At 43.5% G+C, this 24,167-nt stretch overlaps 2 protein-coding genes across 2 annotated transcripts in view; one reads left to right on the top strand and one right to left on the bottom strand.

Annotated features, from left to right (window-relative positions):
* Nucleotides 1–8: 8 nt before the first annotated feature.
* Nucleotides 9–18,696, bottom strand: LOC142698170 (oocyte zinc finger protein XlCOF29-like). The gene is made up of 3 exons (XM_075847854.1): nucleotides 18,415–18,696; nucleotides 718–881; nucleotides 9–242 (listed from the first exon to the last, which is right to left on the bottom strand). Exons 2-3 carry the CDS (start codon nucleotides 793–795, stop codon nucleotides 9–11), a joined length of 312 nt encoding a protein of 103 aa, XP_075703969.1. The 5' UTR covers nucleotides 796–881; nucleotides 18,415–18,696.
* Nucleotides 1,923–24,167, top strand: part of LOC142698052 (oocyte zinc finger protein XlCOF7.1-like) — a 56,413-nt gene continuing 34,168 nt past the window's right edge. The window contains exon 1 of the mRNA XM_075847783.1: nucleotides 1,923–2,109. Within this exon, the coding sequence (XP_075703898.1) occupies nucleotides 1,923–2,109 (187 nt within the window). The remainder of the gene's footprint in view (nucleotides 2,110–24,167) is intronic.

Genomic DNA, 24,167 nt, shown 5'->3' with positions numbered 1-24,167 from the left:
TACAGTCATCACCCAGACACCTCCAGTGCTGTTACTGTAGAATTTCCCAGCATTCCCAGCAGTGTCACCTCTCCAGTCAGCAGCTCAGTCATCTTGTAGATCAGTTCTAAGATCTTCTTCTCATGTATCCGGGAGTGAGGGGGAGGCTCTGTGATGGGGCTCTGACTACTGCTCCATCCTCCTGACTCATGGATGATGGGAGTTGTACAGTCACCCGATGTCTTCTTCACTATTGTGTACTCCTGTGTATGGAGAGAGACACTTAGAGAACTGAACACAGTATTCCCTCCTCAGTAGAAAGAGGGAGATTGTGACCCCGCTGTCTAGAGCTCTAGTGACCCCACATCTGTAATACTGGAGACCTCACCTACAAAAAGACATTGAGAAAATAGAACGAGGCCAAAACTAAAAAATAAATAATATTGGGGAGACTAGATGGACCATGTGCTCTCCTCCTGCGTCATCTTCTATGTTTCTATATAGAGGTCATCCTGATCCTCCTGGTTCCTGGTCATTCTCATTGCTCTACAACATTACTATTGCTGCATTGGTGACATGACACATAACTGACCACATTGGTGGCTGATCTTCAGCTTCTTGACGTCACTTGGAAGGTCTGGACGCTGTTATACAGGACACTGGATTCTTCCTATTACTTCCTATTATGTATTGTCCCTTCCCTATGTGTGACTTGTTCTAGAATGTAGAAAAGTTTACCTCTCCGCTCAACAGGTAGATGATCTCCAAGGTGAAGTCTAATATTCTTCTGCTCATCTCATTCCTGTCCTTGTCCATCCTTGGTGGGTCATTCAGGAGAAGGAACGTTGTGGAAAAGAAGATGAGAAAACTGGAGGAACTGGAGGATCTAGTACTGCAGACGTCTTTATGAAGAAAGGAGAAGATGGAAATCATACAGGGGACAACATCATGTGTGACATACAGAACCTCACTTATTCATCATTGAGAGAAACATCTTCTCAGAGCCGTCACCACATGGAATAAAGGGGTATTCCCAACACGGACATTTCTCCCCAGGATATGCCAGAAATGTCTGATAGATGCGGCTCCACCTCTGGCCGTGCTCGGCTGTTTCTGAAACTCCTATACAAGTGAATGGAGAGAGTCGTGCACATGTGTGGTCACCTCTCCATTCATTCTCCACCTGGATGTAGTCATCACCTCACCAGGCGGGTCGGGGGACCGCCGTTCTCCACATAGAGGTGGGACCCCCATATATCAGACATTTATGGCATATCTCTCAGGTGAGAAAAGTAAAATGAAGACATTTCCCCCCAAGACAATGAAGACCTGACTCCTGACAGGCGGATACTGGGGAGACATTGCTGACATCTCACAAGACGTGGTGCACACTATGCAGTCAGTGTTTGATATGAACTGTGAGGTTCTGCAGCAGCTGAGGTGACATTATATATAAACGGAACATGAAGTGTGATCTCTTATGTTATAGCGCAGGTGGAGTGGAGCAGAGTGATACATTGTTTTGTGGGATAAGATTCAGTATAAACTTGTATTTGACTCATTTAACCCCTTCCTGCACAGGACATTTACCACTTAGAAGTTGTTCGCAGGCTATAAGGAAGACCGGACACCTGCTGCAAAGGCCAGAGACCTGAGAGGACTAAGATTATGACCGTTTCACCACTTCGATGCTGCGGTCAATAGCGACTGAGGCATCCAAGTGTTTGGGAGGGGGCTCCTCTGTAAGATCATCCTCACCTTACAAAATGTTTTTTTATGGATATTTTTTAACTATACATAATTGTTATCACCCCAAAAATAACGTCCAGACTTATAAATGATGATATTTTACGACTTCTTTCAGCGTGAAGTATAAGGAGCTCAGAAACATTATTGTAAAGTGTCTTCCCATTTGCGGTCAGGACTGGATGACATTATTCGGGATGGTTATTCCAGAGAGACCCCAACACGAGGACAACGTCTCCCCCCGAGTTTATGTGACAGTGAAATACGGAGTCAGACTTGTCTCACCACTGAAGGTTATTTCCACCGTGGTCATAAAAAGCCGATCCTGGAATTATAACAAAGCTACAAATAGTTCTTCGTCTTGTACAGATAACGGGGTCACTAGTAAGACAGATATAGATTATAACACATCACGTCATTTATCTCATCCGCTCTCTACAATGTCAGGGTCAATATGTCGCTTGTACAACATTAATGGTGCGAATTCATAAACCTCTTCTAGATAGTAAGAAAGACGCCAGTAATCCATCAGTCATGTCCAAAGGCGGCCATCCCCATGACAACACTGAAAGTCATGGTGCGGGGGGAGAAGTATGGAGCGGGTTTACAGGGTTTACGCTGCGGGTGTATTACAGCTGACGCCTCGCACTAACGGCCAGGATCAGAGAACGCCGATCCCGGATATTTAACTACTGCAGAATATAAGCTTTTAGGGCGGATTTACACGAGCATGTGCGTTTTGCGCACGCAAAAACCGCAGCGTTTTGCGTGCGCAAAATGCACTTTACAGCTCCGTGTGTCATGTTCATATGGATGCGCGGCTGCGTGCTTTTCACGCAGCCGCCATCATTATGACACTCCGTTTGGATGTTTGTAAACAGAAAAGCACGTGGTGGTTTTCTGTTTACATTCATTCTTTTACTGCTGTTGCGCGAATAACCCGCGTCCCACGGAAGTGCTTCAGTGTGGTGCGAGTGATTTTCACACACCCATTGACTTCAATGGGTGCGTGATGCGTGAAAAACTGTGAAATATAGAACATGTCGTGAGTTTTACGCAGCGGACTCACGCTGCACGAAGCTCACGGACTGTCTGCACTGCCCCATAGACTTGTATAGGTCCGTGCGACCCGCGTGAAAACCACGCGGGTTGCACGGACATATAGCACGTTCGTGTAAATCCGCCCTTAGAAGAGGGAGTGGTCCTCTCTGACAACTCATCGGCCCCTCGCAAAGCAATCACGGAGTATGAATGGTTGTCATGCCAGCCTGTGGGGGGTAATGAAGGCCCGCCAGCTTTCTGCTCCTATTAACCCCTTAAGCTTAATCACAACATACTGCGATACATTAGTATTAGGGTATGTTCACACAGCTTATTTTTTGGGCAGTAAACGGCCGCAAAATGGCCGAAGAATCGGAAGCAGAACGTCTCCAAACATCTGCCCATTGATTTCAATGGGAAATACGGCGGTGTTCCAAAGGGGCATTTTTATGCGGCCGTAAAAAACGTTGTGTAAAAAGACGCCCCATAAAAAGAAGTGCATGTCAGCGCTAAAAAAGTAAAATGGAGGAAAAAGGGATCAAAAACTACAACCCGCCCCGCAAAAAATAATCCCCAACACCGCTCCATCAACGAAAAAATTAAAAGAGTTAGGAAAGGAGGGAAAAACAAAAACTAAACATGGCCTGGTGGTTAAATGGTTAACCTGTGGTGCGGATTATAGACACGCAGGATATTGGATTATACCGTGGATACGCTGCGCATTTGTTGCAGAATTTCCCCATTAAGTTCAATGGGAAAATCAAGTTCCGCAACAAACGCCATTGTTCCCAGAATCCTCTGCGGCTCCACTGCGTGTTCAGAGCAACGCTGCAGGTTACACATATATAAAAAAGAAGGCGTCATGTGACCCCTGCAGTCAATTAAAGGCTGGAGAAGTCACATGTCATTACAGGGGTCACCTGGACACAGCCGGAAGAGCAGGGATGTGTTGCTATGGTAACGCTCGAAGAGGTGAGGATAGGGCTTGTTGTATTTCTGTAGTAGATATTCAGGAGGCTTATACGTCCACCATTTGGGGTGAATATTCGGGGTGATTTCCTTGCGTGTTGTGGGTCGTATTCGCTACGTGTGAATATTCCCTTAAACCACATGGAGAAAGACATTAACAAGAAATTTATAAAAGTCAGTGAAAAAGTTGTATGTACCCATACCTCCCAACCGTCCCATGACTCCCGGTGCCAAATGTATTTGCATCCTTAGGACGCAGATACAGTTGAAGCCAATGCTGAAGCAGGGAACCGTCAGCTCCCTGCTTCAGAATTAGTACAGAAGACTCCCAAGGCACAGCGCTACTTTAAGTGTTGAGCCCGGGGAAGTCCTTAACATCACTGTCATATATGGACAGGGACGTCACAGTGGCTCCTCCTGGAGAGAAATCCCCGGCCACAGTGAGGCCGATGCTATGTCCGAGGATTCCGCCCCTTGAGGGAGTCCCAATGGCTACTGGGGTGGTAGCGCTATCTACAGGGAATGTGGCACTAGGGGCAGCTAAGGGGGCATAATACTGTATGGGGCAGCTATAGGGGCATTATACTGTATGGGGCAGCTATGGAGGCATTATGCTGTATGGGGCAGCTATGGTAGCATTATAATGTATAGGGGCAGTTATGGGGGAATTATAGTGTATGGGGGCAGCTAAGGCGGCATTCAACTGTATGGGGACAGCTATGGTAGCATTATAGTGTATGGGAACAGATATAGTGACAGCTATGGGGGCATTATGCTGTATGGGGGCAGCTATGGTAGCATTATAATGTATGGGGCAGCTATGGGGGAATTATAGTGAATGGGGCAGCTAAGGCAGCATTATACTGTATGGGGGCAGCTATGGGGGAATTATACTGTATGGGTCAGCTATGGGGACAGCATGCTGCATGGGGGCAGATATGGGGGAATTATAGTGTATGGGGGCAGCTATAGGGGGATTATACTGTATGGGGGCAGCTATAGGGACATTATACTGTATGGGGCATTATACTGTATGGGACAGCTATAGGGGCATTATACTGTATGGGGACATCTATAGGGACATTATAATGTATGGGGCAGCTATAGGGGAATTATCGTGTATCGGGCAGCTAAGGCGAAATTATACTGTATGGGGCAGCAATAGGGGCATTATACTGTATGGGGCAGCTATGGGGGAATTATTGTGTATAGGGCAGCTAAGGCAGCATTATACTGTATGGGGCAGCTATGGGGGCATTATACTGTATGAGGGCAGCTATAGGGATATTATACTGTATGGGGCATTATGCTGTATGGGGGCAGCTATGGGGGCATTATACTGTATGGGGACATTATACTGTATGGGGGCAGCTATAGGGGAATTATACTGTATGGGGGCATTATACTGTATGGGGAATTTATACTGCATGGGGACAGCTATGGGAGAATTATATTGTATGGGGGTAGCTATGGGAACATTATACTGTATGGGGACATTATACAGTATGGGGACATTATACAGTATGGGGATATTATACAGTATCGAGCAGCTATAGGGGCATTATACTGTATGTGTAATGTCGGGGTAGGGAAACAAGTGAGCCCTAATCTACCCGCCACTCAGTCCCTGCCTACTTGCAACGACCCGCCCTAGGCGGCAGGGTACAACTGGGCGACGGTCCCTACACTCAATAGGTGCACGACAGACAAACAGACAAGGGTACAAAGAAGCCAGGGAAATGGGAAGCTGCCCACGGGGACACCGTGAGCAACAAGAGAAGTGAACGAGCCGAGTCAAACCAGAAGATGAGCGAGGTACAAAAACGCAGAGCAGAAGAGTGGTCAGTAAAGCCAAGGTCAATCACAAGCAGAGGATCAGTAGTTCAAGAAGCTGCAGCAGGGCCAGGAAACCAACAGTGAAGAATCACAAGCACAGGAGGAACAGGAAAGGCAGGTATAAATAGACAGAGGGCGGGAGCTAGCTCCGTCTGGCCAGGCTGTGATAGGCTCTCCCACTCCTAAGCCTGCCATCCTGAGTGGTGGAAGATGGAGTCAGTCTCACAGACATAGAAGCAGGTGCAGACTGATTACCTATGGGCGTCGACACAGAAGTTGTGTCTGGCAGATCCTTTACAGTATGGGGGCATTATACTGTATGGGGCAGCTATAGGGGGATTATACTGTATGGGAGCAGCTATAGGGGAATTATAATGTATGGGGGCAGCTATGGGACAATTATAGTGTATGGGGCAGCTAAGGCGGCATTCTACAGCATGGGGGCAGCTATTGGGGCAATATACTGTATGGGGCAGCTATAGGGGCATTATACTGTATGGGGCAGCTATAGGGGCATTATAGTGTATGGAGCAGCTAAGGCGGCACTATACTATATGGGGGCATTAGACTGTATGGAGACTTTATACTGTATGGGGCAGCTATGGGGGCATTAAACTGTATGGGCATTATACTGTATGGGGCATTATACTGTATGGGGCAGCTATGGGGGCATTATACTGTATGGGGGCAGCTATGGGGGCATTATACTGTATGGGGACATTATAAAGTATGGGGGCATTATACAGTATGGAGCAGCTATAGGGGCATTATAATGTATGGGGCATTATACTGTATGGTGCAGCTATAGTGGCATTATACTGTATGGAGCAGCTATGGGGGCATTATACTGTATGGGGCAGCTATGGGGGCATTATACTGTATGGGCCAGCTATGGGGGCATTAAACTGTATGGGGCAGCTATGGGGGAATTATAGTGTATGGGGCAGCTAAAGCGGCACTATACTGTATGGGGACATTAGACTGTATGGAGACTTTATACTGTATGGGGCAGCTATGCGGGCATTAAACTGTATGGGGCAGCTATGGGGGAATTATAGTGTATGGGGCAGCTAAAGCGGCACTATACTTTATGGGAACATTAGACTGTATGGAGACTTTATACTGTATGGGGCAGCTATGGGGGAATTATAGTGTATGGGGCAGCTAAAGCGGCACTATACTTTATGGGAACATTAGACTGTATGGAGACTTTATACTGTATGGGGCAGTTATGGGGGCATTATACTGTATGGGGCAGCTATGGGGGTATTATACTGTATGGGGGTATTATACTGTATAGGGACATTATACTGTATGGCAATGTATAACGTAGGAAAAACGGGAATAAATGTGGCGCTGCTTCTCAATGAACGTACAAATGATGTAAAGTGATGAAGTTTTATTGAACAATCCAGGCTACGCGTTTCAATGCCGCACCGGCATCTTCCTCAGGCCATATAGATTACAGTACAAACACCAATGCTTTAAATAAACCGCGTGGTTTATTTAAAGCATTGGTGTTTGTACTGTAATCTATATGGCCTGAGGAAGATGCCGGTGCGGCATTGAAATGTGTAGCCTGAATTGTTCAATAAAACGTCATCACTTTACATCATTTGTACGTTCATTGAGAAGCAGCGCCGCATTTATTCCCGTTTTTCCTACGTTATACATTGTTTTCATTGAGGTGGCCAATTGGCCTGACCGGTTGGGATTTCGGCAGCAGCACTCACTAATATCAGCAATTTCAACGCGATTATTCTACGGTCCTGTGGTGAGCATTCACTTGCATTGTACTGACTGCTACTCCTGGGCTTACTCACACTATGTGGCGCTGTGCTTTTTCTTTTCATTTCTTTCTTATACTGTATGGGGCAGCTATGGGGGCATTATACTGTATGGGGGTATTATACTGTATATGGACATTATATTGTATGTGGGCATTATAATGTATGGGGGCAGCTAAGGTGGCATTATACTGTATGGGGGCAGCTATAGGGGCATTATACTGTATGGGGGCAAATATAGGGGCATTATACTGTATGGGGCAGCTATAGGGGCATTATACTGTATGGGGGCAGATATAGGGGCATTATAATGTATGGGGGCAGCTATGGGGGAATTATAGTGTATGGGGCAGCTACGGCAGCATTATACTGTGTGGGGCAGCTATTGGGGACACTATACTGTATGGGGGCATTATACTGTATGGGGGCATTATACTGTATGGGGGTATTATACTGTATGGGAGCAGCTATGGGGCATTATACTGTATGGGGGCATTATACTGTATGGGAGCAGCTATGGGGCATTATACTGTATGAGGACATTATACTGTATAGGTGCATTGTACTGAATGGGGGCATTATAATATATGGGGACAGCTATGGGGGATTATAGTGTATGAAGCAAGTAAGGCGGCATTATACTGTATGGGGGCATTATAATGTATGGGGGCATTATACTGTATGGGGGCAGCTAAGGTGGCATTATACTGTATGGGGGCAGCTATAGGGATATTATACAGTATGGGGGAAGCTATAGGGACATTATACTGTATGGGGGCATTCTACTGTATGGAGGCATTATACTGTATGGAGGCATTATACTGTATTGGGCATTATACTGTATGGGGCATTACACTGTATGGGGGCATTATACTGTATGGGGGCATTATACTGTATGGAGGCATTAAACTGTATGGAGGAATTACACTGTATGGGGGCATTATACTGTATGGGGACATTATACTGTATGAAGGCATTATACTGTATGGGGGCAGTATACTGTATGGGGGCAGTATACTGTATGGGGACATTATACTGTATGGGGGCATTAGACTGTATGGAGAATTATACTGTATGGAGGCATTATACTCTATGGGGGCATTATACTGTGTGGGGGCATTATACTGTATGGAGCATTATACTGTATGGAGGCATTGTACTGTATGGAGCATTATACTGTATGGAGCATTATACTGTATGGGGGCATTATACTGTATGGGAGCATTATACTGTATGGAGGAATTATACTGTATGGAGGCATTATAGTGTATGGGGCATTATACTGTATGGGGGCATTATACTGTATGGTGGCATTATACTGTATGGTGGCATTATACTGTATGGGGGCATTATACTGTATGGAGGCATTATACTGTATGGGGACATTATACTGTATGGGGGCATTATACTGTATGGAGGCATTATACTGTATGGGGACATTATACTGTATGGAGGCATTATACTGTATGGAGGCATTATACTGTGTGGGGACATTATACTGTATGGGGGCATTATACTGTATGGGGACATTATACTGTATGGGGGTATTATACTGTATGGGGGCATTATACTGTATGGGACATTATACTGTATGGGGGCATTATACTGTATGGGGACATTATACTGTATGGGGGTATTATACTGTATGGGGGCATTATACTGTATGGGGCATTATACTGTATGGGGGCATTATACTGTATGGGGGTATTATACTGTATGGGGGTATTATACTGTATGGGGGCATTAGACTGTATGGGGGCATTAGACTGTATGGGGACATTATGCTGTATGGGGCATTATACTGTATGGGGGCATTATACTGTATGGGGGCATTATACTGTATGGGGACATTATACTGTATGGGGACATTATACTGTATGGGGACATTATACTGTATGGGGGTATTATACTGTATGGGGGTATTATACTGTATGGGGGTATTATACTGTATGAGGGCATTAGACTGTATGGGGGCATTATGCTGTATGGGGCATTATACTGTATGGGGGCATTATACTGTATGGGGCATTATACTGTATGGGGCATTATACTGTATGGGGGTATTATACTGTATGGGGGCATTATACTGTATGGGGGCATTATACTGTATGGGGGTATTATACTGTATGGGGGCATTATACTGTATGGGACATTATACTGTATGGGGGTATTATACTGTATGGGGGCATTAGACTGTATGGGGGCATTATGCTGTATGGGGCATTATACTGTATGGGGCATTATACTGTATGGGGGCATTTAACTGTATGGGGCATTATACTGTATGGGGGCATTATACTGTATGGGGGAATTATACTGTATGGGGGCATTATACTGTATGGGGGTATTATACTGTATGGGGGCATTAGACTGTATGGGGGCATTATACTGTATGGTGGCATTATACTGTATGGGGACATTATACTGTATGGGGGCATTATACTGTATGGGGGCATTATACTGTATGGGGGCATTATACTGTATGGGGGCATTATACTGTATGGGGACATTATACTGTATGGGGGCATTATACTGTATGGGGGTATTATACTGTATGGGGGCATTAGACTGTATGGGGGCATTATACTGTATGGGGGCATTATACTGTATGGTGCATTATACTGTATGGGGGCATTATACTGTGTGGGGGAATTATACTGTATGGGGGCATCATACTGTATGGGGGCATTATACTGTATGGGGACATTATACTGTATAGGGGGCATTATACTGTATGGGGACATTATACTGTATGGGGACATTATACTGTGTGGGGGCATTATACTGTATGGGGACATTATACTGTATGGGGCATTATACTGTATGGGGGCATTATACTGTATGGGGACATTATACTGTATGGGGGCATTATACTGTATGGGGACATTATACTGTATAGGGGCATTATACTGTATGGGGACATTATACTGTATGGGGCATTATACTGTATGGGGGCATTCTACTGTATGGAGGCATTATACTGTATGGGGGCATTATACTGTATGGGGGCATTATACTGTATGGTGGCATTATACTGTATGGGGCATTATACTGTATGGGGCATTATACTGTATGGGGACATTATACTGTATGGGGGCATTATACTGTATGGGGACATTATACTGTATGGTGGCATTATACTGTATGGGGACATTATACTGTATGGGGCATTATACTGTATGGGGCATTATACTGTATGGGGACATTATACTGTATGGGGGCATTATACTGTATGGGGACATTATACTGTATGGTGGCATTATACTGTATGGGGACATTATACTGTATGGGGACATTATACTGTATGGGGACATTATACTGTATAGGGGCATTATACTGTATGGGGGCATTATACTGTATGGTGGCATTATACTGTATGGGGACATTATACTGTATGGGGCATTATACTGTATGGGGGCATTATACTGTATGGGGGCATTATACTGTATGGGGGCATTATACTGTATGGAGGCATTATACTGTATGGGGCATTATACTGTATGGGGGCATTATACTGTATGGGAGCATTATACTGTATGGGGGCATTATACTGTATGGTGGCATTATACTGTATGGGGACATTATACTGTATGGGGGCATTATACTGTATGGTGGCATTATACTGTATGGGGACATTATACTGTATGGGGCATTATACTGTATGGGGACATTATACTGTATGGGGGCATTATACTGTATGGGGACATTATACTGTATAGGGGGCATTGTACTGTATGGGGACATTATACTGTATGGGGACATTATACTGTATGGGGCATTATACTGTATGGGGACATTATACTGTATGGGGCATTATACTGTATGGGGACATTATACTGTATAGGGGGCATTATACTGTATGGGGCATTATACTGTATGGGGACATTATACTGTATGGGGCATTATACTGTATGGTGGCATTATACTGTATGGGGCATTATACTGTATGGGGACATTATACTGTATAGGGGGCATTATACTGTATGGGGCATTATACTGTATGGGGACATTATACTGTATGGAGCATTATACTGTATGGGGGCATTATACTGTATGGGGACATTATACTGTATGGGGGCATTATACTGTATGGTGGCATTATACTGTATGGGGCATTATACTGTATGGGGGCATTATACTGTAAGGGGGCATTATACTGTATGGTGGCATTATACTGTATGGGGACATTATACTGTATGGAGCATTATACTGTATGGGGACATTATACTGTATGGGGGCATTATACTGTATGGGGACATTATACTGTATGGAGCATTATACTGTATGGGGACATTATACTGTATGGGGGCATTATACTGTATGGGGGCATTATACTGTATGGGGGCATTATACTGTATGGGGGCATTATACTGTATGGGGACATTATACTGTATGGAGCATTATACTGTATGGGGGCATTATACTGTATGGGGGCATTATACTGTATGGGGGCATTAAACTGTATGGGGGCATTATACTGTATGGGGGCATTATACTGTATGGGGGCATAATACTGTATGGGGGCATTATACTGTATGGGGGCATTATACTGTATGGGGACATTATACTGTATGGGACATTATACTGTATGTGAAATTATACTGTATGGGGGCATTATACTGTATGGGGGCATTATACTGTATGGGGGCATTATACTGTATGGGGACATTATACTGTATAGGGGGCATTATACTGTATGGGGACATTATACTGTATGGGGACATTATACTGTGTGGGGGCATTATACTGTATGGGGGCATTATACTGTATGGGGCATTATACTGTATGGGGCATTATACTGTATGGGGACATTATACTGTATGGGGGCATTATACTGTATGGGGACATTATACTGTATAGGGGGCATTATACTGCATGGGGACATTATACTGTATGGGGCATTATACTGTATGGGGGCATTATACTGTATGGGGGCATTATACTGTATGGTGGCATTATACTGTATGGGGCATTATACTGTATGGGGGCATTATACTGTATGGGGACATTATACTGTATGGGAGCATTATACTGTATGGGGGCATTATACTGTATGGGGGCATTATACTGTATGGGGGCATTATACTGTATGGGGACATTATACTGTATGGGGGATTATACTGTATGGGGACATTATACTGTATGGAGCATTATACTGTATGGGGGATTATACTGTATGGGGACATTATACTGTATGGAGCATTATACTGTATGGGGGCATTATACTGTATGGGGGCATTATACTGTATGGGGACATTATACTGTGTGGGGCATTATACTGTATGGGGGCATTATACTGTATGGGGACATTATACTGTATGGAGCATTATACTGTATGGGGGATTATACTGTATGGGGACATTATACTGTATGGAGCATTATACTGTATGGGGGCATTATACTGTATGGGGGCATTATACTGTATGGGGACATTATACTGTATGGAGCATTATACTGTATGGGGGCATTATACTGTATGGGGACATTATACTGTGTGGGGCATTATACTGTATGGGGGCATTATACTGTATGGGGACATTATACTGTATGGAGCATTATACTGTATGGGGGATTATACTGTATGGGGACATTAGACTGTATGGGGCATTATACTGTATGGGGACATTATACTGTATGGGGGCATTATACTGTATGGGAGCATTATACTGTATGGGGGCATTATACTGTATGGGGGCATTATACTGTATGGAGGCATTATACTGTATGGAGGCATTATACTGTAAGGGGACATTATACTGTATGGGGACATTATACTGTATGGGGCATTATACTGTATGGAGCATTATACTGTATGGGGGCATTATACAGTATGGAGGCATTATACTGTATGGAGGCATTATACTGTAAGGGGACATTATACTGTATGGGGCATTATACTGTATGGGGCATTATACTGTATGGGGACATTATACTGTATGGAGGCATTATACTGTAAGGGGACATTATACTGTATAGGGGCATTATACTGTATGGGGGCATTATACTGTATGGAGGCATTATACTGTAAGGGGACATTATACTGTATAGGGGCATTATACTGCATGGGGGCATTATACTGTATGGGGGCATTATACTGTATGGAGGCATTATACTGTATGGAGGCATTATACTGTAAGGGGACATTATACTGTATAGGGGCATTATACTGCATGGGGGCATTATACTGTATGGGGCATTATACTGTATGGGGACATTATACTGTATGGGGCATTATACTGTATGGAGCATTATACTGTATGGGGGCATTATACTGTAAGGGGACATTATACTGTATGGGCCATTATACTGTATGGGGACATTATACTGTATGGGGACATTATACTGTATGGGGGCATTATACTGTATAGGGGCATTATACTGCATGGGGGCATTATACTGTATGGGGACATTATACTGTATGGGGCATTATACTGTATGGGGACATTATACTGTATGGGGACATTATACTGTATGGGGCATTATACTGTATGGAGCATTATACTGTATGGGGCATTATACTGTATGGAGCATTATACGGTATGGGGACATTATACTGTATGGGGGCATTATACTGTATAGGGGCATTATACTGCATGGGGGCATTATACTGTATGGGGACATTATACTGTATGGGGCATTATACTGTATGGAGCATTATACTGTATGGGGCTTAATACTGTATGGGGCATTATACTGTATGGAGCATTATACTGTATGGGGCATTATACTGTATGGAGCATTATACGGTATGGGGACATTATAATGTATGGGGGCATTATACTGTATGGGGACATTATACTGTATGGGGACATTATACTGTATGGGGACATTATACTGTATGGGGCATTATACTGTATGGGGGCATTATACTGTATGGGGGCATTATACTGTATGGGGCATTATACTGTATGGGGACATTATACTGTATGGGGCATTATACTGTATGGAGCATTATACTGTATGGGGGCATTATACTGTATGGGGACATTATACTGTATGGGGACATTATACTGTATGGGGGCATTATACTGTATAGGGGCATTATACTGCATGGGGGCATTATACTGTATGGGGCATTATACTGTATGGGGACATTATACTGTATGGGGACATTATACTGTATGGGGCATTATACTGTATGGGGACATTATACTGTATGGGGACATTATACTGTAAGGGGACATTATACTGTATGGGGCATTATACTGTATGGGGACATTATACTGTATGGGGGCATTATACTGTATAGGGGCATTATACTGCATGGGGGCATTATACTGTATGGGGACATTATACTGTATGGGGCATTATACTGTATGGGGCTTAATACTGTATGGGGCATTATACTGTATGGAGCATTATACTGTATGGGGCATTATACTGTATGGAGCATTATACGGTATAGGGACATTATAATGTATGGGGGCATTATACTGTATGGGGACATTATACTGTATGGGGACATTATACTGTATGGGGACATTATACTGTATGGGGCATTATACTGTATGGGGGCATTATACTGTATGGGGGCATTATACTGTATGGAGCATTATACTGTATGGGGCATTATACTGTATGGAGCATTATACGGTATGGGGACATTATAATGTATGGGGGCATTATACTGTATGGGGACATTATACTGTATGGGGACATTATACTGTATGGGGCATTATACTGTATGGGGGCATTATACTGTATGGGGGCATTATACTGTATGGGGCATTATACTGTATGGGGACATTATACTGTATGGGGCATTATACTGTATGGAGCATTATACTGTATGGGGGCATTATACTGTATGGGGACATTATACTGTATGGGGACATTATACTGTATGGGGGCATTATACTGTATAGGGGCATTATACTGCATGGGGCATTATACTGTATGGGGACATTATACTGTATGGGGACATTATACTGTATGGGGCATTATACTGTATGGGGACATTATACTGTATGGGGACATTATACTGTATGGGGACATTATACTGTAAGGGGACATTATACTGTATGGGGCATTATACTGTATGGGGACATTATACTGTATGGGGGCATTATACTGTATAGGGGCATTATACTGCATGGGGGCATTATACTGTATGGGGACATTATACTGTATGGGGCATTATACTGTATGGGGACATTATACTGTATGGGGACATTATACTGTATGGGGCATTATACTGTATGGAGCATTATACTGTATGGGGCATTATACTGTATGGAGCATTATACGGTATGGGGACATTATACTGTATGGGGGCATTATACTGTATAGGGGCATTATACTGTATAGGGGCATTATACTGTATGGGGACATTATACTGTATGGGGACATTATACTGTATGGGGACATTATACTGTATGGGGCATTATACTGTATGGGGACATTATACTGTATGGGGACATTATACTGTATGGGGCATTATACTGTATGGAGCATTATACTGTATGGGGGCATTATACTGTAAGGGGACATTATACTGTATGGGGCATTATACTGTATGGGGACATTATACTGTATGGGGGCATTATACTGTATGGGGGCATTATACTGCATGGGGGCATTATACTGTATGGGGACATTATACTGTATGGGGCATTATACTGTATGGGGACATTATACTGTATGGGGACATTATACTGTATGGGGCATTATACTGTATGGGGCATTATACTGTATGGAGCATTATACTGTATGGGGCATTATACTGTATGGAGCATTATACGGTATGGGGACATTATACTGTATGGGGGCATTATACTGTATAGGGGCATTATACTGCATGGGGGCATTATACTGTATGGGGACATTATACTGTATGGGGCATTATACTGTATGGGGACATTATACTGTATGGGGACATTATACTGTATGGGGCATTATACTGTATGGAGCATTATACTGTATGGGGCATTATACTGTATGGAGCATTATACGGTATGGGGACATTATACTGTATGGGGGCATTATACTGTATGGGGACATTATACTGTATGGGGACATTATACTGTATGGGGACATTATACTGTATGGGGGCATTATACTGTATGGGGGTATTATACTGTATGGGGACATTATACTGTATGGGGCATTATACTGTATGGGGGCATTATACTGTATGGGGGCATTATACTGTATGGGGGCATTATACTGTATGGGACATTATACTGTATGGGGGCATTATACTGTATGGGGACATTATACTGTATGGGGACATTATACTGTATGGGGCATTATACTGTATGGGGACATTATACTGTATGGGGGTATTATACTGTATGGGGACATTATACTGTATGGGGACATTATACTGTATGGGGCATTATACTGTATGGGGGCATTATACTGTATGGGGGCATTGTACTGTATGGGGCATTATACTGTATGGGGGCATTATACTGTATGGGGACATTATACTGTATGGGGGCATTATACTGTATGGGGACATTATACTGTATGGGGCATTATACTGTATGGGGACATTATACTGTATGGGGCATTATACTGTATGGGGGCATTATACTGTATGGGGGCATTATACTGTATGGGGCATTATACTGTATGGGGGCAGTATACTGTATGGGGACATTATACTGTATGGGGGCATTACACTGTATGGGGCATTATACTGTATGGGGACATTATACTGTATGGGGCATTATACTGTATGGGGGCATTATACTGTATGGGGACATTATACTGTATGGGGGCATTATACTGTATGGGGGCATTATACTGTATGGGGGCATTATACTGTATGGGGCATTATACTGTATGGGGGCATTATACTGTATGGGGGCATTATACTGTATGGGGCATTATACTGTATGGAGGCAGTATACTGTATGGGGCATTATACTGTATGGAGCATTATACTGTATGGGGCATTATACTGTATGGGGCATTATACTGTATGGGGCATTATACTGTATGGAGGCATTATACTGTATGGGGGCATTATACTGTATGGGGGCATTATACTGTATGGGGCATTATACTGTATGGGGCATTATACTGTATGGGGGCATTATACTGTATGGGGCATTATACTGTATGGAGCATTATACTGTATGGGGACATTATACTGTATGGGGGCATTATACTGTATGGGACATTATACTGTATGGAGGCATTATACTGTATGGGGCATTATACTGTATGGGGCATTATACTGTATGGGGACATTATACTGTATGGGGACATTATACTGTATGGGGACATTATACTGTATGGGGACATTATACTGTATAGGGGCATTATACTGTATGGGGGCATTATACTGTATGGGGGCATTATACTGTATGGGGGCATTATACTGTATGGGCATTATACTGTATGGGGCATTATACTGTATAGGGACATTATACTGTATGGGGACATTATACTGTATGGGGACATTATACTGTATGGGGCAATATACTGTATGGGGGCATTATACTGTATGGGGCATTATACTGTATGGGGGCATTATACTGTATGGGGGCATTATACTGTATGGGGGCATTATACTGTATGGGACATTATACGGTATGGAGGCATTATACTGTATGGGGACATTATACTGTATAGGGACATTACACTGTATGGGGGCATTATACTGTATGGGGACATTATACTGTATGGGACATTATACTGTATGGGGGCATTATACTGTATGGGGGCATTATACTGTATGGGGCATTATACTGTATGGGGGAATTATACTGTATGGGACATTATACTGTATGGGGGCATTATACTGTATAGGGGCATTATACTGTATGGGGGCATTATACTGTATGGGGCATTATACTGTATGGGCATTATACTGTATGGGGCATTATACTGTATAGGGACATTATACTGTATGGGGACATTATACTGTATGGGGACATTATACTGTATGGGGCATTATACTGTATGGGGCATTATACTGTATGGGGCAGCTATGGGGGTATTATACTGCATGTAGGAAGCTGTGTGGGCTGAATCGGGTGTATATGGGCGGGGATTGGGCTGGATTAGAGATGTGGCACTACAAAGACCAGAAATATCAACTTACCCCAAAGAGGCCGGCACTGAAGGGGTTAAATCCCGGCTAGGAGTCCAGTGGGCGGGGTCACTCAATGATTGACAGATCTCTGAATACACACTCATACAGGGGTGACTGATAACAGAGAGAACACCCTAACAGCGCTGCTCTCTAACAATAGCTGAAGGACCTGTGATGACGTCACCACCACCATGTGACCGGAGGCAAGGGGCGGAGGTTATCAGTGGAGAGGAACCGAGGATTAAGGACCTGTGACGATGTGAAGATCACATGACCGCTGCATAAGGGGTAATGAGGATCATGTGACCAGGGCAGGAGTGTTTGGAGCTAAGCAGTGCGAAATATAATGGGTTGTGGCTAAAAGACCTGTGATGGCGTCAACACCATGTGACCAATGCAGAAGGGGTGGAGCTTAAAGGGTGGGGAGGAGAGGTGGGGATGAAGGACCTGTGAAGTTGTTCACATGACATGTTGGGCGGGTCCATGTAAGGAGGCGGGGCTTCTGTGCTGTGGAGAAGTGATAACGATCAGGTGACGTGATATCCCATAATAACAATCTGGACATGCTGGGAGTTGTAGTCCTCCCACTTATACTCCTCCCTGTAATGTCCTCTGATATCCCATAATACCAGCCTGGACAAGCTGGGAGTTGTAGTTCCCTCCTATTATACCTCCTCCCTGTAAAGTCATTTGATATCCCATAATAATATCCTGGACACGCTGGGAGTTGTAGTTCTCTCTTATACCTCCTCCCTGTAATGTCCTCCATATCACATAATAATAGTCTGGACATGCTGGGAGTTGTAGTCCTCTCCTTTTATACTCCTCCCTGTAATGTCCTCTGATATCCCATAATAACAGCCTGTACATGCTGGGAGTTGTAGTTCTCTCTTATACCTCCTCCTGTAATGTCCTCTGATATCCCATAATAACTGTCTGGACATGCTGGGAGTTGTAGTTCTCTCCTCTTATACCTCCTCCCTGTAATGTCCCCTGATATCCCATAATAACTGTCTGGACATGCTGGAAGTTGTAGTTCTCTCTTATATCTCCTCTCTGTAATGTCCTCTAATATCACATAATAACAGTCTGGACATGCTGGGAGTTGTAGTTCTCTCTTATATCTCCTCCCTGTAATGTCCTCTGATATCACATAATAACAGTCTGGACATGCTGGGAGTTGTAGTTCTCTTCTCTTATATCACATAATAATATTTTGGACATGTTGGGAGTTGTAGTCCTCTCCTCTTACACTCCTCCCTGTAATGTCCTCTGATATCACATAATAACAGTCTGGACATGCTGGGAGTCATAGTTCTCTCCTCTTATACTCCTCCCTGTAATGTCCTCTGATATCACATAATAACAGTCTGGACATGCTGGGAGTTGTAGTTCTCTCCTCTTATACCTCCTCCCTGTAATGTCCTCTGATATCACATAATATTAGTCTGTACATGCTGGGAGTTGTAGTTGTCTCCTCTTATACTCCTCCCTGTAATGTCCTCTGATATCCCATAATAACAGCCTGGACATGCTGGGAGTTGTAGTTCTCTCCTCTTATAGCTCCTCCCTGTAATGTCCTCTGATATCACATAATAACAGTCTGGACATGCTGGGAGTTGTAGTTCTCTTCTCTTATACCTCTTCTCTGTAATGTCCTCTGATATCACATAATAACAGCCTGGACATGCTGGGAGTTGTAGTTCTCTCCTCTTATAGCTCCTCCCTGTAATGACCTCTGATATCACATAATAACAGCCTGGACATGCTGGGAGTTGTAGTTCTCTCCTTTTATACCTCCTCCCTGTAATCTCCTCTGATGTCCCATAATAACAGCCTGGACATGCTGGGAGTTGTAGTTTTCTCCTCTTATACCTCCTCCCTGTAATGTCCTCTGATATCCCATAATAACAGCATGGACATGCTGGGAGTTGTAGTTCTCTACTCTTATATCTCCTCCCTGTAATGTCTTCTAATATCACATAATAACAGTCTGGACATGCTGGGAGTTGTAGTTCTCTACTCTTATATCTCCTCCCTGTAATGTCTTCTAATATCACATAATAACAGTCTAGACATGCTGGGAGTTGTAGTTCTCTACTCTTATATCTCCTCCCTGTAATGTCCTCTGATATCACATAATAACAGCCTGGACATGCTGGGAGTTGTAGTTCTCTTCTCTTATACCTCCTCCCTGTAATGACCTCTGATATCACATAATAACAGCCTGGACATGCTGGGAGTTGTAGTTCTCTTCTCTTATACCTCCTCCCTGTAATGACCTCTGATATCCCATAATAACAGCCTGGACATGCTAGGAGTTGTAGTTCTCTTCTCTTATACCTCTTCCCTGTAATGACCTCTGATATCCCATAATAACAGCCTGGACATGCTGGGAGTTGTAGTTCTCTCCTCTTATATCTCCTCCCTGTAATGTCATCCATATCACATAATAATAGTCTGGACATGCTGGGAGTTGTAGTTCTCTCCTCTTATAGCTCCTCCCTGTAATGTCCTCTGATATCACATAATAACAGTCTAGACATGCTGGGAGTTGTAGTTCTCTCCTCTTATATCTCCTCCCTGTAATGTCCTCTAATATCACATAATAACAGTCTGGACATGCTGGGAGTTGTAGTTCTCTCCTTTTATACCTCCTCCCTGTAATCTCCTCTGATGTCCCATAATAACAGCCTGGACATGCTGGGAGTTGTAGTTTTCTCCTCTTATACCTCCTCCCTGTAATGTCCTCTGATATCACATAATATCAGTCTGGACATGCTGGGAGTTGTAGTTCTCTTCTCTTATACCTCTTGCCTGTAATGTCCTCTGATATCCCATAATAACAGCCTGGACATGCTGGGAGTTATAGTTCTCTCCTCTTATACCTCCTCCCTGTAATGTCATCCATATCACATAATAATAGTCTGGACATGCTGGGAGTTGTAGTTCTCTCCTCTTATAGCTCCTCCCTGTAATGTCCTCTGATATCACATAATAACAGTCTAGACATGCTGGGAGTTGTAGTTCTCTCCTCTTATATCTCCTCCCTTAAATGTCCCCTGATATCCCATAATATCAGTCTGGACATGCTGGAAGTTGTAGTTCTCTCTTATATCTCCTCCCTGTAATGTCCTCTAATATCACATAATAACAGTCTGGACATGCTGGGAGTTGTAGTTCTCTTCTCTTATACCTCCTCCCTGTAATGTCCTCTGATATCACATAATAACAGCCTGGACATGCTGGGAGTTGTAGTTCTCTCTTATACCTCCTCCCTGTAATGTCCTCTAATATCACATAATAACAGTCTGGACATGCTGGGAGTTGTAGTTCTCTTCTCTTATACCTCCTCCCTGTAATGTCCTCTGATATCACATAACAACAGCCTGGACATGCTGGGAGTTGTAGTTCTCTCTTATACCTCCTCCCTGTAATGTCCTCTAATATCACATAACAACAGCCTGGACATGCTGGGAGTTGTAGTTCTCTTCTCTTATACCTTCTCCCTGTAATGACCTCTGATATCCCATAATAACAGCCTGGACATGCTAGGAGTTGTAGTTCTCTTCTCTTATACCTCCTCCCTGTAATGACCTCTGATATCCCATAATAACAGCCTGGACTTGCTGGGAGTTGTAGTTCTCTCCTCTTATACCTCCTCCCTGTAATGTCCTCTGATATCACATCATAACAGCCTAGACATGCTGGGAGTTGTAGTTCTCTCCTCTTATACCTCCTCCCTTAAATGTCCCCTGATATCCCATAATATCAGTCTGGACATGCTGAGAGTTGTAGTTCTCTCTTATATCTCCTCCCTGTAATGTCCTCTAATATCACATAATAACAGTCTGGACATGCTGGGAGTTGTAGTTCTCTTCTCTTATACCTCCTCCCTGTAATGTCCTCTAATATCACATAATAACAGTCTGGACATGCTGGGAGTTGTAGTTCTCTTCTCTTATACCTCCTCCCTGTAATGACCTCTGATATCCCATAATAACAGCCTGGACATGCTAGGAGTTGTAGTTCTCTTCTCTTATACCTCCTCTCTGTAATGACCTCTGATATCCCATAATAACAGCCTGGACATGCTGAGAGTTGTAGTTCTCTCCTCTTATACTCCTCCCTGTAAAGTCCTCTGATATCCCATAATAACAATCTGGACATGCTGGGAGTTGTAGTTCTCTACTCTTATATCTCCTCCCTGTAATGTCTTCTAATATCACATAATAACAGTCTGGACATGCTGGGAGTTGTAGTTCTCTCCTCTTATATCTCCTCCCTGTAATGTCCTCTGATATCCCATAGTAACAGTCTGGACATGCTGGGAGTTGTAGTTCTCTCCTCTTATATCTCCTCCCTGTAATGTCCTCTGATATCCCATGATAACAGTCTGGACATGCTGGGAGTTGTAGTTCTCTCCCCTTATACCTCCTCCCTTAAATGTCCCCTGATATCCCATAATAACAGCCTGGACATGCTGGGAGTTGTAGTCCTCTCCTCTTATACCTCCTCCCTGTAATGTCCTCTGATATCACATAATAATAGTCTGGACATGCTAGGAGTTGTAGTTCTCTTCTCTTATACCTCCTCCTTGTAATGACCTCTGATATCCCATAATAACAGCCTGGACATGCTGGGAGTTGTAGTTCTCTCCTCTTATACTCCTCCCTGTAAAGTCCTCTGATATCCCATAATAACAATCTGGACATGCTGGGAGTTGTAGTCCTCTCCTCTGATATTCCCTAATAACAGTCTGGACATGCTGGGAGTTGTAGTTCTCTCCTCTTATATCTCCTCCCTGTAATGTCCTCTGATATCCCATGATAACAGTCTGGACATGCTGGGAGTTGTAGTTCTCTCCTCTTATATCTCCTCCCTGTAATGTCTTCTGATATCCCATAATAACAGTCTGAACATGCTGGGAGTTGTAGTTCTCTACTCTTATATCTCCTCCCTGTAATGTCCTCTGATATCCCATAATAACAGTCTGGACATGCTGGGAGTTGTAGTCCTCTCCTCTTATACCCCTCCCTGTAATGTCCTCTGATATCACATAATAGTCTGGACATGCTGGGAGTTGTAGTCCTCTCCTCTTATACCTCCTCCCTGTTATGTCCTCTGATATCACATAATAACAGTCTGGACATCCTGGGAGTTGTAGTTCTCTCCTCTTATACCTCCTCCCTGTAATGTCCTCTGATATCACATAATAACAGTCTGGACATGCTGGGAGTTGTAGTTCTCTTTTCTTATACCTCCTCCCTGTAATGACCTCTGATATCACATAATAACAGCCTGGACATGCTGGGAGTTGTAGTTCTCTCCTCTTATACCCCTCTCTGTAATGACCTCTGATATCACATAATAACAGCCTGGACATGCTGGGAGTTGTAGTTCTCTCCTCTTATACCCCTCTCTGTAATGACCTCTGTTATCACATAATAACAGCCTGGACATGCTAGGAGTTGTAGTTCTCTCCCCTTATACTCCTCCTTGTAATGTCCTTTGATATCACATAATAACAGCCTGGACATGCTGGGAGTTGTAGTCCTCTCTTCTTATACGCCTCCCTGTAATGTCCTCTGATATCCCATAATAACAGTCTGGACATGCTGGGAGTTGTAGTTCTTTCCTCTTATAGCTCCTCCTGTAATGTCCTCTGATATCACATAATAACAATCTGGACATGCTGGGAGTTGTGGTCCTCTCCTCTTATACGTCCTCCCTGTAATGTCCTCTGATATCACATAATAGTC

The sequence above is a fragment of the Rhinoderma darwinii genome, chromosome 1 (genome assembly GCF_050947455.1).
Source record: "Rhinoderma darwinii isolate aRhiDar2 chromosome 1, aRhiDar2.hap1, whole genome shotgun sequence".
Taxonomy (NCBI): domain Eukaryota; kingdom Metazoa; phylum Chordata; class Amphibia; order Anura; family Rhinodermatidae; genus Rhinoderma; species Rhinoderma darwinii.
This window is presented reverse-complemented; position numbering and strand designations above follow the sequence as displayed.

What these genes read in the sequence shown, in the direction of transcription:
- LOC142698170 (XM_075847854.1), bottom strand. Translation starts at nt 795, where the DNA reads ATGGACAAGGACAGGAATGAGATGAGCAGAAGAATATTAGACTTCACC. An exon ending in TCTACCTGTTGAGCGGAGAG is followed by an intron (nt 243 to 717) that starts GTAAACTTTTCT and finishes CTCCATACACAG; the next exon opens with GAGTACACAATAGTGAAGAA.